Here is a 14299-nt window from a genome sequence, read left to right on the forward strand (position 1 = left end):
ACCACATCCACAGAATGAATGCAGCTCTGAAAATGCACAAAGAAGATGCAATCAAAAGAAATTCTGCCTGGCCTTCCAGGTTGTACATCTGCTATTTTAATATTTTCTTGTAATCTCTTACAACTAGAGTATCACTTCTTAAATTAATTTGAACAACTCACACAAGAGACATTCTAATCCATTCATGTATTATGATGATACCAGTTGGATGTTATCCTATTAGGCACTCACTGTAAATAAGGGATTTTCCACTGACTTTAAAATCCTTGATTAATGAGAATGCTCGAAGCACTGTCCTGTAAATTAGCCATAGTGCTAGCAAGAATTGCAATTCACTTAGGAGAACTGATTTGGTTTAAATCTTCCCAAATCTTCCAAATTAAAAAGCATGAGGAACAGATAATGTGCAGTAAGTTAAACATATTACACTATCTTGCATTATTTATCCGTACCTTGTGGCTATCTGAGTTCCTTGGGTCTAAATCCTGCTCTCTGTTCAGGTAAATTCCCATCAGTCAGAGCTCTTCTGGAGAAAGAACTCTGATAGCTGGCCCATAGTGTTTTTTTAAGTTATGTTTTCTTTGTATTCTCTAGTGTTTTAGCTAATTCTTAATCCCATTTGAAATTGTGATAATCCATCCAATGGCTTTCATTATAGCTTGGTCACTGCCGTTTTCACCTGCCTTTCACAGCTCCTTTGCCTTTTTTTCTGATAAAAATATGTATGAGTAGCAGGAAAGACGTATTTGGGTTTGGGGAACAGGGGGAATTGGGGGAGGCTGTGACACATCTGTTAATTGATACTTAAACTGGAATTCTTCCTGACATATCTTGCTGAAGAAAACACTTCTCACATCATCTTACCACTTCCCTTCTTATTCAAATGCTGATACTTGATTTATTGCTTGCAACAAAATTAGGTTTATATCTAGTATTGACTTTGAAGTATACATTATTTCCTTTAATACTCTAAGATGTTAATGAGGTCTTTCTTGACATGCTATATTCACATTTATTTAAGGTACTACTCATTTCTGTGCCCATAATATACATGCAGTTTTATCAGTCAAGAACATTCCTTTGTTCTTGTAGAAATGTGAATATTCTTTCCATAGATTGGAATTAGTGTCACTCTATAAAAAAGACAGTTTTGACACTCACTCTTACAAGTAACTTAGCAAAGTGTTTCTCATACATTAATATACTTTAAGTGCAGGATTTTTGCATAGTTATTTTCTGATATTTTGAATACGCTGTGAACTGTATAAAAAGTAGAGTTATTTAAAATAAACTCTGACCGTACTATCCTATATCAAGAGTAATCAGAGACACTGCAATAATTCTATAAATCTATGTGATCATTTCACCTCAGTTTACTCAAATTACAGGGGATAGTCATGTACCAAAGCACCCATAAACAATATTCCAGTTAGACCAGTAGATCTCACAGACCATAGTTTCTTGCTATGACTACTATGCATGCATGTGATCCTCTCTGTTTAGTGGTTTTTGTGTACAGCCCCTCAGTGATCAGTTGGTAATTGTTCAGAATTCTGGCTGCAGGTCATAAAAGTATGGTCTTCTCCAGTGTTATGAGCAGGAGGAAAAAAGTGACACTGTGGTTTCACTGACCAAATTGAAACAGTTTAGGAAAGGAATTACACTTTTTTTTTAGAGCACTTATTAGTACTTTTTTATACTTATTAATTGTGGTTTTTACAGTACAGAGTTAACTTTTTGCAGGCTTTATTGGTTAACTGGTTGGCTATTTTTTGCTTTATCCTTTAGGAAAAGCATAGGAGCTTTTCCACAAAGAGACTGAGATAATGATTTTCAAGCTTAAATGATTGTATTCTCAGGAAAAGAAATGGATATTAGAAATTCAAGAGGATGTTTGCAGGTGGCTTTTGCTGTAAGTTTTTCTACATGGCAGAAAGAATGGACAACTATAATACTTTGTTTTGTTTTGTTTTGTTCTTTTTAACCATTGCAAATTTTCTAGCTAATTTTGGCAGCATTACAGATTTGTAGAGTGGTTTCCTCCAGCTATGAATTTACTCAGCTATAAAGAAAGATAATTTCTGATTATGGCGTCAAACTGTGACATAACATAGCTGTTGTCTATAGCCTTTTTGATTACCTTCAGCGAGTTACTTCATTCTCTTATGCCTCAGTCTCCTGTCTGTAAAATATAGTACTATTATAATAGGCTTTTCTTTGTTATGCCTCCCATATTAATGAATGTATTCTTGTATCACTTTCCTACTTCACAGAAGTCCTGAAGGCATATGTTCATTAATATTCTTGAAGCGTGGCAACAAAAAGCCTGTTACTATAATATGCTTTGCTTTAAAACTTCTGTTAGAATAATAATGACAAACAACATTGGTTAAGCTTTGGCCCTGCTGTATAGAAGTAAAATTTTTACTTGTTAAGACTTAAACTAATGAAGGAAAACTTTGATGTATTTTATATCCCTCCTCTGTACTCATGGAGAAAAAAGTATGAAAAATAACATTTCACATTCACTGAAATGGATTGTATCTCCTCATGGGCATATGTATCACGCAGGAATCCAAGAATGGCTTTTTGCCTGCTGTACCCTTAGCCTCTAGTTTCAATATGATGTAGTCTTTTTTATTCTCTCCATGTATTTCCTTCAGTGAGGTGAACAGAATCTTGAAATGGACAGTTATGAAATGTCTTGCCCATAGGAAAATCTTCTTCCTAACCTCATTAGTAATTGCTTGAGAAATGACCAGGAGCATGACAGTTTATATTTCCCTGCTATTATTTCCCCTAATAACTGTGGATGTTCTTATTACATTTCTAAATGACTGTTCTCAGAGGTGGCTTGAACAGAAGGTATTTCATTATATCAGGTTTAGATTGATTGCCTGCGTGTTTCATTGAATATCTCCTTGTTCTTGCACTGTGAGAAGCGGTAGATAGGAATCCCTGGGTTCTTTTCTTTGTAGTGTGCTGTATCATATGTCCCCTGGTTTGTCTCTTTTCTCTTGATTTATTTGATTTCCTTATACAAAGAACTGTCCAAGCTCATTTTGGACAGATGTTCCTAGAACCCCTTGGACCTAAACACAGCACTTGGGCAAGACGTCAAATATTTAAGAAAAGATGTTTTCACTTAAATAAGAAAATAGGATGATAGTTTCTAACACTACATATATTTATTATTGGTTTCTTACCTTGACTGTCTTTTCATTAAATAGTTTTCAGCTCAATGAGAGTCATATTTTCTGCTTTTCCTTTTTTTTTCCTTTGGCTCTACATCTAAGAAACCAAGTGCAATTAAGGGAGAAAACATTACTACATTCCTGATAGTTTTAACAGCTGCAGGCAGCTCAATATTTTTACTTTTTTTTTTTCTTTATGCTCTCAGTGTTTTCAGTAATATCATAGTAGAGATATTGGAAGTAAAGAGGGAAGACCAGCAGCCCCAATATACATATTCTATCCTTTTACTTTCTGTTCTTATTACAACAAAATATTAAAATGTTTAAGTGCCTGCACTGGATATCTAACACAGTTCTTCTAAAAACTGACAAGTGTGAATTGAAAAGCAAAGTCTCATTAATACAGAGTTGGAGAGTATCACTGTTCCATTACACATTAAGCCTGGAATGCTCTGGGCCTTGCATAAATCCAAGCAGCAAAATAAACTGCCAGTAGGAATCTTAGAACATGTTCAATCAATTAAATTATATCTGTTTGACTTTTATTTTCTTTGCAGACCACAGATGACATCCTGGTGGCCTCAGCTGAATGTCCTAGCGATGATGAGGACATTGATCCCTGTGAGCCGAGCTCAGGTGGGTTAGGTTAGTCAACTTTTTTACTACTTTCTTTTATTTCATATTTGCATGCTCTGGTCCCTCAAAGTCCTGCCTAGCAGGACAGCTCTTTTTTACATAGCAGGGAGAAATTGGATTGGGGCCTTTCTATACATGGCAGCATCAGCAAGAGGGGGAGAGTTTACTATATGTTTTTCAAAGAGAACAGGTGGGAGCGCATTGATAGTCACGATCTGAACAAGGTTATAGCTTGGCCAAAGACCTGAGGCTGGACAAGGAAGGGCATTTTAGGACCCCTGCAACTGTGTTGTCATGATGAAGAGGGGACAGCTTCATTTAGGAAAAGATGTTGCAATTGTTTGCACCTTAGGTATTTCCCCCAAAGAAGCTAAATGTACCATATTTTAAATGTCATATTATGTCAGAAGAGTTCATTTTGAATTTCTGTTTGTAGTATGAAATACTGTATAGCTATTGAAAACTCAAAGATGTAGAATACAACAGTCTCAAATTTCAAATTTTTTAATGTCTTTTTTTTTCCAAGCCAAGACTATTCAGAGTGTATATTTCAGTTCTGATTAGAAATCAAAAAAAAATTGGCATTATTGTATTTTCCATGAAACAAAAACTTTGTAGTGTTTTAGCTGTGTCTTTCCTACTCCCACTGAATATTGGAGATTTGATACTAATTTTTCTCTGTGACATAATTTCCCACTTCCCTTTATATTCAATTAAATACTACATACCTTCTCTAAAAATATGAATGTTTGTCACAGATGTGAAAGGAATGCAAAACTTCATAATAGCAATCTGAAGAATTCTGTTACTCTATAACCTTTAAAAATATCACAGTCCGATGAATTTCTCTTGCCTTCTTTGTTGGCTTGGGTTAGATTTTATCTTTTCTGAGTGAACAGCTTGTGGTTCCATATATATCTCAGTTTTTCTTATTCACTTGAATTCTGTGCTATTTGGTACCCTGTTTCCCTGAAAATAAGGGTCTTATATTGATTTTTGCTCCAAAATGGATCACGTTTTTTACATGTATAGCTGCCTGGACACTATTTAAATTGACTTTTTAAATGAACTGTAACTAGGGCTTATTTCTGGAGTAGGACTTACATTTCAAGCATCATCAAACATCCTGAAAAATCATGCTAGGTCTTATTTTCAGGGTAGGTCTTATTTTTGGGAAAACAGGGTAGCACACCTGCTGTCAGTTGTTTTAGGTAATTTGATAATCTTCAGTCTTTGCTATAATATTTAATAGTAAAAGAACTAAGATCAATTTGTTGTGCAGCAATCTATTTAGTTCAAGTAGAAATCAATTAAATTTGAAGCTAGTATATTAATGCAATCACAACCAAGAACCGTCTTATTACAACACCCGAATCTGGGGCAGGAGATATGTCTACATAGCCTTAAGACAAGTGAAATTTTGCTTAAAATGCAGATACATGGTTCCTTTTTGAAGTCACATAGCCTAATCCCACATGCAAAAATTATTTGTTTAAATTTAAGAAAGGCAGAGACATTTAAGACTTGTCTCAGTGTTTGACAGACCTGCAGGGTGGCTTTACAGCCAAGATATTTATAGATTTGATGAGAGTATTTAGGGTTTTGTTTTTGTTGTTTTGTTTTTGGTTTTGGTTTTTTTTTGTGTTTTTTTTGCTTTCCAATAAAAGGATTTCAGAATGTTTTTCAAAATGCCATGAGATGGAATGACCATTCTTAAAACAGAACAACAGATAAATGTACCTTACACACTTTTATACCTCTCAGGAAGACGTTTCACTTGCAGAAATCCCAGACATCATGAGCAAGATATTTAGGAATTGTGATAAGAATTAGTTTTTTGAAAGCTTGAAAATTAATTTCCAGGGTAATTTTTTTCCGCTCTTCTCATATTCAAATTCTCGAGTTTAACAAGACCATCCTGTCTGGTGCAAGTCAATACAGTAGTTCCTCATATGGTTCTGAGCTCATCCATGCCAATTGCTTCCTTGCTTTAGTTAACTCAGGCAGTGCTGTTCAACAGGTAAACTGACATTTATCTACTTTAAATGCAGATAATTTAAATTAAAAAAAAAAAAAAAAGTATAAGGTAACTGTTAAACAATACATTAGTTACCTAGCACTAAAAAATATCCCAAGCCCTCTTAGAATGCAGGTGCTGGGTTAGAAATGTAATTGTATTGTCTCAGCCATAGAGCTTGCTGAAAGCCAATGAAATTTCAGAATCATTCTTCTCTCAGATTATTTTGAACTTCAGATCTGAGGCTGCAATGCTCAGTAGACCTGGAGCCACACAGAGTCATTTGGCTGGTGGGTGCAGGAATGGGAGGGGTGAAATGAAGCTTACTGACAGGTTATCATTTCTGTCCAAACTATGATCCAGAAGGGGAATATGAATGTTAATCTTCCTGCAAAACCTTACCATTAGCTTTATATCCTGGTGTTTAGCTTTCCTATTTTAGCTTATCATTGATCACTCAGCTATGCTTCTCATTTTTACTTTTTTGGAGAATGGTTTTACTCTTTCATTTCTTGGATCCCAGCTGCTACTGCTTTAAAAAAAAGTATGGATTGGCATAGGAATTACGTTCTCCATAATCCCAATTGTCTGGATCATTTTATCTGTCATTCTTCACATCAAAATGTTGCTTGTCCTCCCACTCTCAAATCTTAAAAGCTATTAATTTGCCTCCCTCTTCATTGGCCTTGTCGTTTTCTCATGTTTGAAAAAACATGAACCAAAGGGATTACTGAAGTCATAACTTTTATCACATCTGTTTCTCTGTAAGCCGTTTTAGTCTTACTCAGTCTTCTGAATAAGCCTTCTCCATGAATAGTCCCGTAGGTGCTGCTCCATCTCAATAATACTGCGGTCTCCATGTGCATTTGAGCTACTTCTAACAGTAGGCTGGAACTTAAGGGAGAAAAGCATAATATTGTTGACAGTGACAGATTAATGATATTTTTTTTCTTTTCATTTGGGATAGGATATGCAAAAGGATATGTCCCTCCATTTAAATTCTTCCCGTGGCTCATTTCAGCTTTTCCCTGTAACCCTTCTCACAAACCAGAGTTGCTTCTCTGCAGCTGCTTCTCCACAGCCTCACCGATGCCACTGAAGCTTATGTTTCCTAACAGATATGTCTAGGAGGCAGAATACATGATTATTAGGACCCTTTCACAACTATGCATTCGCTTCAGAGGCCGTAACCTGAGATCCCATTAGATTTCTTCTTTTGCTGCCTGATGGTCAATCAGCAAAGAGATCCACCCTGGCACAAGAGATGGTGCTCTCAGAGATTTCAGGCCTAGCAAGAACACACTCAAGGGATGGCCAGAGCCCATTCAGTTTTATTGACAAAGCCATAACTGTACGTTTACATTATGATTGCCCATAATATGCCTATTTTTAGCCAAAGTTCTCAGCTCAGAATGAGAGCCTATTCAACAAACAGTTTGAGTACGGTAAACCTATGTATCATAGAAAATACCGATTAGCTAGGTTTTACTGATCACTGAGATTTATGCCTAAAATAAAGCTTTTTTTCTAGGATAAATATGTTGTATTTTGTATTGGCTAACAAGTCTCAGTCTGTCACCACCAGCTTCACTTTGTGTGCACCTGTCTTCTAAATAATAAACGGAAAGATGCAATTTGCAACAAATTTCATATGGACATAAAAACAGACCAGATTAGGAGCTGCTAAGCAGAAACCCCATCAACTTGTCTGGAACATAAAGTCACAGAAATGATAATTGCAGATTTCATTGTGGTATACAAACTGCTAAATGTGCCATAATTGGATGAAGTCATAACAAATTTATTAGCATGCAAAACTTAGTCAACATATTTTGGTTTTGTTATGTTTTGTATAGTAAGGCAACATGTATCGCTTCCTCAGTCTGTCCACACTCCCCTCCTACTCTAAATACTAACAACACAAAAAATGATGATGATAGGAATAAAAATAAGAAGAAATGATGTTTCTTCATCTTCATGTCATAGAGGAAATAATAAATCCTTTTCATTTTGTAGACAAGTTATGAAAAATATTAGGTTGAAATTATTAAAGGACCTGGGATGATTTACTGACTTTACATGAAGAGTTATAAAACTGCGGGTGGAGAAATTGCCATTCTGCACATCAGGATGGCTGTTCCAGGCTTTACTGAGCTCTGTACAGAGCTCTGATTTTTGCTGAGTGTCAGTGAGCATTTGCACTACACAGCTTATTTGTTCCATTTACACTGGGCTGGTATTTTATTTGTTAGCTATTATCTAGCCACTTCTGTAGCTATTGAAATGTTCCAAAATACAGAGAGGTCCAAACTGGGTCGAATGAAGTGAAATCATTGAGTTTAATAGCAGGGAAATCTAGACGAGGGAGAAAGTCTTACAGTTTTTAGCAGATGCATAAACAGTTATTTTTCTGCAAATTACAGTTATATCCTTCTCAAACTCTGGACCTAACTAAGCTTTAAGTTAGAAATTATGTTCCAAACCTTTCCTGATGGCCCCATCAGAAATGGGATGGATGGAAGCTTTACCAGTCTTAAAGCCAGAATATATGGTATTTGCTGGTCTTGTAAGTTTTAGCAGAAGATAAGTTTCAATGTGAAAAAAATGGCCTTGTAGAAACAAGCTTATTTCAGGTTCAAACAAGTGTCTTTCTACCAATAGAAGTTCACACGTTGCAATCAAATAAAACACTTCATCTCATGATCAGCATTTGTCTGGCAGCTCTTGGGTTCCACTTCCCAGGACAGTGTTTGATTGGTATCAGATCTTGTCCTGTACTTGCTCTGTAGGAAAACAGGGTAAGAATAGTCAGGAGAGAGCTCAGTGATGGATACCAACTGGTAGCATTAGGTACCTTTCTTACCCCTGATTCTCAGTTCTGAGGGAGAAATGGGATTGGTTATTTTCCCACGTTATTAAGTTAGGACCAATAATAAGATAGATGCTTTTGGACTGGTCTTTGAGCATGTGTTGATTTTTCTACATCTTGGCCAGGCTCATTGCATTGCAGAAAACAGCTGACGATGATCAGAAATCTCTGAAGCATCAGTCTAGCCATCAGAGAGCGATCAAGCCGCTACTTAAGATCAGTCTTACAGTTCGGTCACTTCTGTGGGGATGGCTTTGTCCTGTCAGCAGAACAGTGTGGGGCTTCACGTGAAAACTGCTTCCTCCACATATACATTCCCGGCTGTGTGATAACGTGTATTGGATAGATGGAGATGGCTAGAAACCATTCATTCTCAAATGCTTTGTGATGGTTTAGGTTTGGTCCCAGAATTGATACCTATTTTTCTAACGGGCAGTGCTGTGAAATATGGACTGTAAATGATTTATGCTCTTTATTAGAAGTTTTGCTCTTGTTTTCCTGTCACAAATAATTGTACTGTATTCCTGGTGCATCTGACAGCAAGATAACATTGCAGCAGGAGGTGAAGTGACTCCTTTCATTTATACATCACTGCAAGTGCCCTGTTTAATGCACTTCATGGAATTCATTGTGCAAGGAGCTGAAACAAAGAAAAATAAAATTACAGTTAGTTCATAGGGCTGCTGTGTTCATTATGGCTCGAACATAAAGGGAATATTTGTGCCTCAGTCCAATTATCCTGTAGTTTTGTATGCTTTTCCAGTACTAGAAAGACTGCTGGGTTGCCTTGAATCAGCCTTTTTAAATGCTTAGCTGAAATACATATAGATGTGTCTGTATGAGCTACTACAGAGTGAAAATTATGCTATATTTACAAACTTTCCAAATGTTTGCACTTACCATGTCTATACATAAAGGAACTGGGGGCTTCGGGTATACATTTATTTTCATATAATTGATGTTAAAATAGTTGTTAAGGTTATTATTTTTTTTATATATATAAATCATAAAGCCACCCCAAAGCAACAGAAAGAAAAGGTTACATTTTGTCAAATTATTTTATAGTGAACTGAACCACTGTTTTGTCGTTAGACTGAACTCTTAGTGTCTGTCACTGTGAATTGCAAATAAGGCATTTCTCATTTTAATTGGTCAAAAAGATTTTTTTTCCTAAATATCTAAGCAAATGAGGTTAAAAATTATAATTGATCCATTGTACCAACAGTGATCTCTATTCTTTGCCAGCCACATCACAGAAACTTGGGACTACTGAGTAGAATTGTAGCTTTCCAGCCAGTTCTAAAGATTTTCCTACATTCCCAGTGTTGGGAGCAGCTGAAAACAACAGCATGTACTGAAATGAAGGGTTTTCTTCTACTCTAACAAATCATTTTTCAATAGTTTAGAGAATTCTGACTCTTCTCATACATTCAGTGCGATTTTGGTGGCAGTGTGGTGTTCACAGTCCTATACCTCCTTTCTTTGTGTAACCTCAACTGGTACAGCAGGTTTGTGACCAACATGAAATTATTTTAAATTTTGGTTTTTAAACACACTTTAAAATGAAATGCAGCTATTTTTAGCTAAACATGCCTTTTAAATGTGAAAAATTGAAGTAGATACTCCTTGCTGAACATATGTATTTCAAAGAGACATTTAATGCAGAGATGACAGCACAGGCTAATGCTTTCTAGCATGTATTAATTGCAGTCATAGTTATATGAACATATCAGAAGGCAAAATATGGATGGAAACTGGGGAGCTGGCTTTTTTCCCTGAGCATAATGGGTTTCTCTCAATGTAATGTCAGTGACTCACTATGCCCTAAGACTAGTAAGAAATATGGACATCAGGTTGCTATAAATCATACAAAGCTCTCTGTTAACTTGCACAAGACCTTCGCCACTGCTGCATAAATGATGAACGGATTTCTTTGTGTGTGAACTTTGAGGGTTTGTTCCTATTCCACTCTTATTCCTGCTAAAGTTGGACATTCTCACTTCCATAATGTGTATAAGAATGGCAAACATTCATTATGTAAATACTGGAGTTGTTCTTTTGTATGGCAGCACCTGAAACTCTACTTCATGCTTCAAATGTATGCAGACCACATGAAAAGACAGTTCTTGTTCAGATACATTTATTAAGTGACAAGTATTAGTATTGCTGTTACATGTTCAGTGGTCTGGAGTTAGAGATCTCCACAGCATAGACAAAACCAGATAGTAATGTTTCTAGTAGTTTGAAGAAATATAGTCATTTTATAAACTATAATTGAAAAAAATGGGTACATTATTCAATGGTCCAGAAGGAGTGGCCCAATGAAAGAAGGCTGGGGTTTTTTGTTTGTTTGTTTCTTCAAAGATGTAGAAACACTGCTTGTGACTCAGTTCTGAAGGTATTTACACACAAAACTGAAGCACATGATCCTGCTGCCATACCAGGACTAGGATATGAATGCCGAGAAGCAAACCAGGTGCTCCACATCACTCATCCACAAATGCATGTGAACTGTATGTGTCATCCCCGCAGACACTGGTGGGACTCCCCAAATTTTTCATTGCTTGTCTGGATCATGGACAATAAAATGTTCACGAATATTTTGTCCTTTTATTCAGGTGTAGAAGTGATAATGTTAGTCAGTCAGAGGCAAGTGTACAGTCCCTGTGTGAGATAATGTGAGCTGGAGGAAGTAAATGGAGAGCAGGTTAGAGGTGAGGACCCAGTTCTCTGGGCAAGGTTGGAGAAGAGCAGAGGTCAACCCTCATGCAGTACACACCGAGGTGGAGAAATATGGCCTTTTTTCATCACTGAGGTTATTTTGGGAAAACGATTTGTCTCACAATCCATTTCATATTCATTCTCTCTTGTTTTCTCCCTCCCTTCCCACAGGTCTATGCATGTGCTTATCTTCCCAGATTTCCCTAGAACAATTTGCAGGAAACACTGTTGTTAGCATATAGGCAGTTGCTTGACCTATTCTTTTTGCTACTCCCAGATAAAGAACCTGCCTTACGGACCATTCCAGCATTAACTGGAGAGTGAGATATGTGCAGAATGACTCCCCCCCCTAAAAAAGAAATAAATCTAACAAAGCACAAAATTACTGAATAAGGTATTAAAGAAATAATTGACTGCTAATGCAGTGGCTTTGTCAGACACACACACGAATAAAAGGAATTGGATCTATCACCGCACTCTCTTAAACAAAGCAGTCCTGATTTTCAAGACTGATACTCAAGATTTTCTATAATACAACTAATTTAGTTCCAGTTTCTGTGCATGTATCCCCAGTATGTGAAAGTTCTTAGTTGTTAGCCGCAAAAAATAAAGATGTATGTGCTTTGGCAGCCTTCACTAGGAGATGTTTCCACCATTTTCGTAAAAGGTATAGATCTTTTTAATCTAGAATCAAAAAATCACTTAACTGAAGAACAAAAGGTAAAATACCTAAAGGAAAAACAAATAAATAAATACATGTGTATGTTTTTGAACTATCATGAAGAATTTTTTAGGTATATTTCAATAGATGAAATGAATGAATGAAATGAACTGAATAATGAAATAAATGAAATAAATGAAAACAATGAACTACATTGTTCATTTAGATGCTCATAATCTTTCTTTCTTTTTTAAAATACCAAGTCAGATCTTATCCATGATGTGGCCCATGTGGTTCATGCCAGTTGAAGTTTGTGAACTCCAATAGGGAACAATCTCTATTTTGTCCTCTAAATTATGGTCTTTCTAATTAGGGATAGAAACACAATACAGAAGTAACGTGAGAAAAACAGCACTGACCTGTCTTAATCTGTATACTGAAAAATGAATTTGGTTTTCAGGTTATTTTGTAAACATTACATTTACTGAAACCAGTTAAAGCCAAATGAAGATTATGGGGGCTCTCAAAACATTTTCCATGGGTGGATTTCACACAGTGACCTTAGAGGAAAAATACAGATAATAAATAAATTAGTAATTGCAAAACTGAGGTTTTCATAAACAATTAAGTAATTTGCTGACTTGAGTGGGGCGTTCAATCTGATGAAAAAAGGAATTTTGGAAAGGCAGAAGATTTGCTTGTGTGAGGATGAAGTAAATAGCTGGTCAAATCTGGAACAGGTTGCATTACTTTTCATGGCAATCTACTTAACAATCCTAAATTAAAGTTTTTGAACTATAATCCTAAAAATTGGTCTTTTGAATCAAGCTTACACTTAGAATCAGGACTGCACGTAGATTGTTGACATAAATAAATTAGTTGTTCTAGTTTGTTTGAAATTAGATTATATGCTATTGGTGCCTAATTAATGCAAACCCATTGTGTTCTTTGAGCTACACTTCATTCTGGTTTCACTGGCTATATCTAGCACATATATTTTAATGTATACTGTATTGTAAACACTAGTAATAGCAAAACTACTTCTTGTCCCTTTGTAATTCATATGCAGTGAGTTTGCCTCTTTTTGTAGAAAAATCCCTCTTCCTCAGGGCTGTTTATCATCCTTATTTCTATGGGCATGGTAGTAGAAGACAGACAGTATTTTGCAAAGATATAGAAAGGTTTATAGCCAGAACACCGGCCTGAATTAACATCATATTGCTCAATTTCTATGCCAAGGCTTTCTCTCAGACCAAAGTTGAAGAATTCGGGAAGAAATTCGCTTTCCTTCAGCTACTATTTGGAGCTAAGGACCGGACAGAAGGGAGGGAAGCTGGCTGCACTGCAGGCAGGATGCAGGGCAGAGGCCAATGCTTTGCCTCTCCAAGTTCAGTGGCACAGGGTACTGTCTATTCCAGAGCCTTTTTGCAGTTCAGTTTTTCTGCATTCAAACAGGGGCATCACAGGTGTGCAAGCAAACCATTGTGCTTCTAGCTAACCATGTGCAGTACCTGATAAATTCAATTTATATGGTGTTACAAAGCAGTTGGTGTATGCCATCTTCAGCTTATCAACTAATTGCCATGTTAACAGACTGCTGGGAGTGAACAGGGTTGCTTACCCTGCTGTCAGACAAAGGAGATATGAGCGAATGGTAAACCTTTTGCTCTTTTTTTTTTTCCTAGCAATCAGTACACTGGTAATTTATTTTTCTCTTGCACACCTAGAAGTAAGACTGTTGCTGCTAATTTTCAGCTATTAATGCTTGCTAACACCTAATTTAAACCTCTGTGGAAACATTGGGGTTTTTTAGCATGTGCCTGGTCATTACAGCCTGCAAAGTAGCAGGTGAATGCTGACAAGCTTGAGAACTAGGTGTTCTCTAAGAATGTTGATCATGAATGGAAGCAGGGAAAATTCAAGGCAAAAGTAACCTGTAATGAGGATGAAGGTACCTAAAATAGTCTAATCTTAGGCAATCTCCTTCTAACTATGTAAAGACCTGAATGAAACCTTGTTCTGCTACGTTGACATGCTATTCTGGCCCATAGGTTTCAAAACCAGCACTTCTCCCAAGGTTAAGAGCTAAGGGCTAGATTTGGGACTATGACAGTTTAAATTAAATTTGTATTTATACTGGCTTAAGCGGTAGATGATAGTTTAAATGAAAGCTAGCTTAAACAGTAGATTCTCATCTTGAT

At 36.4% G+C, this 14299-nt stretch overlaps 1 protein-coding gene across 18 annotated transcripts in view; it reads left to right on the forward strand.

The window, feature by feature from the left end:
• NRXN1 (neurexin 1) overlaps window positions 1-14299 on the forward strand; it is a 728501-nt gene that overhangs the window by 703838 nt on the left and 10364 nt on the right. For 10 of the 18 annotated variants that reach the window (XM_082047384.1, XM_082047398.1, XM_082047396.1 and 7 more), the window contains one exon: window positions 3752-3839. In XM_082047384.1, the coding sequence (XP_081903510.1) occupies window positions 3752-3839 (88 nt within the window). The remainder of the gene's footprint in view (window positions 1-3751; window positions 3840-14299) is intronic. The other 8 variants (XM_082047389.1, XM_082047394.1, XM_082047399.1 and 5 more) reach the window with 1 other exon arrangement.

The sequence above is a fragment of the Streptopelia decaocto genome (assembly GCF_964273445.1).
Source record: "Streptopelia decaocto genome assembly, chromosome: 3".
NCBI classification, from domain to species: domain Eukaryota; kingdom Metazoa; phylum Chordata; class Aves; order Columbiformes; family Columbidae; genus Streptopelia; species Streptopelia decaocto.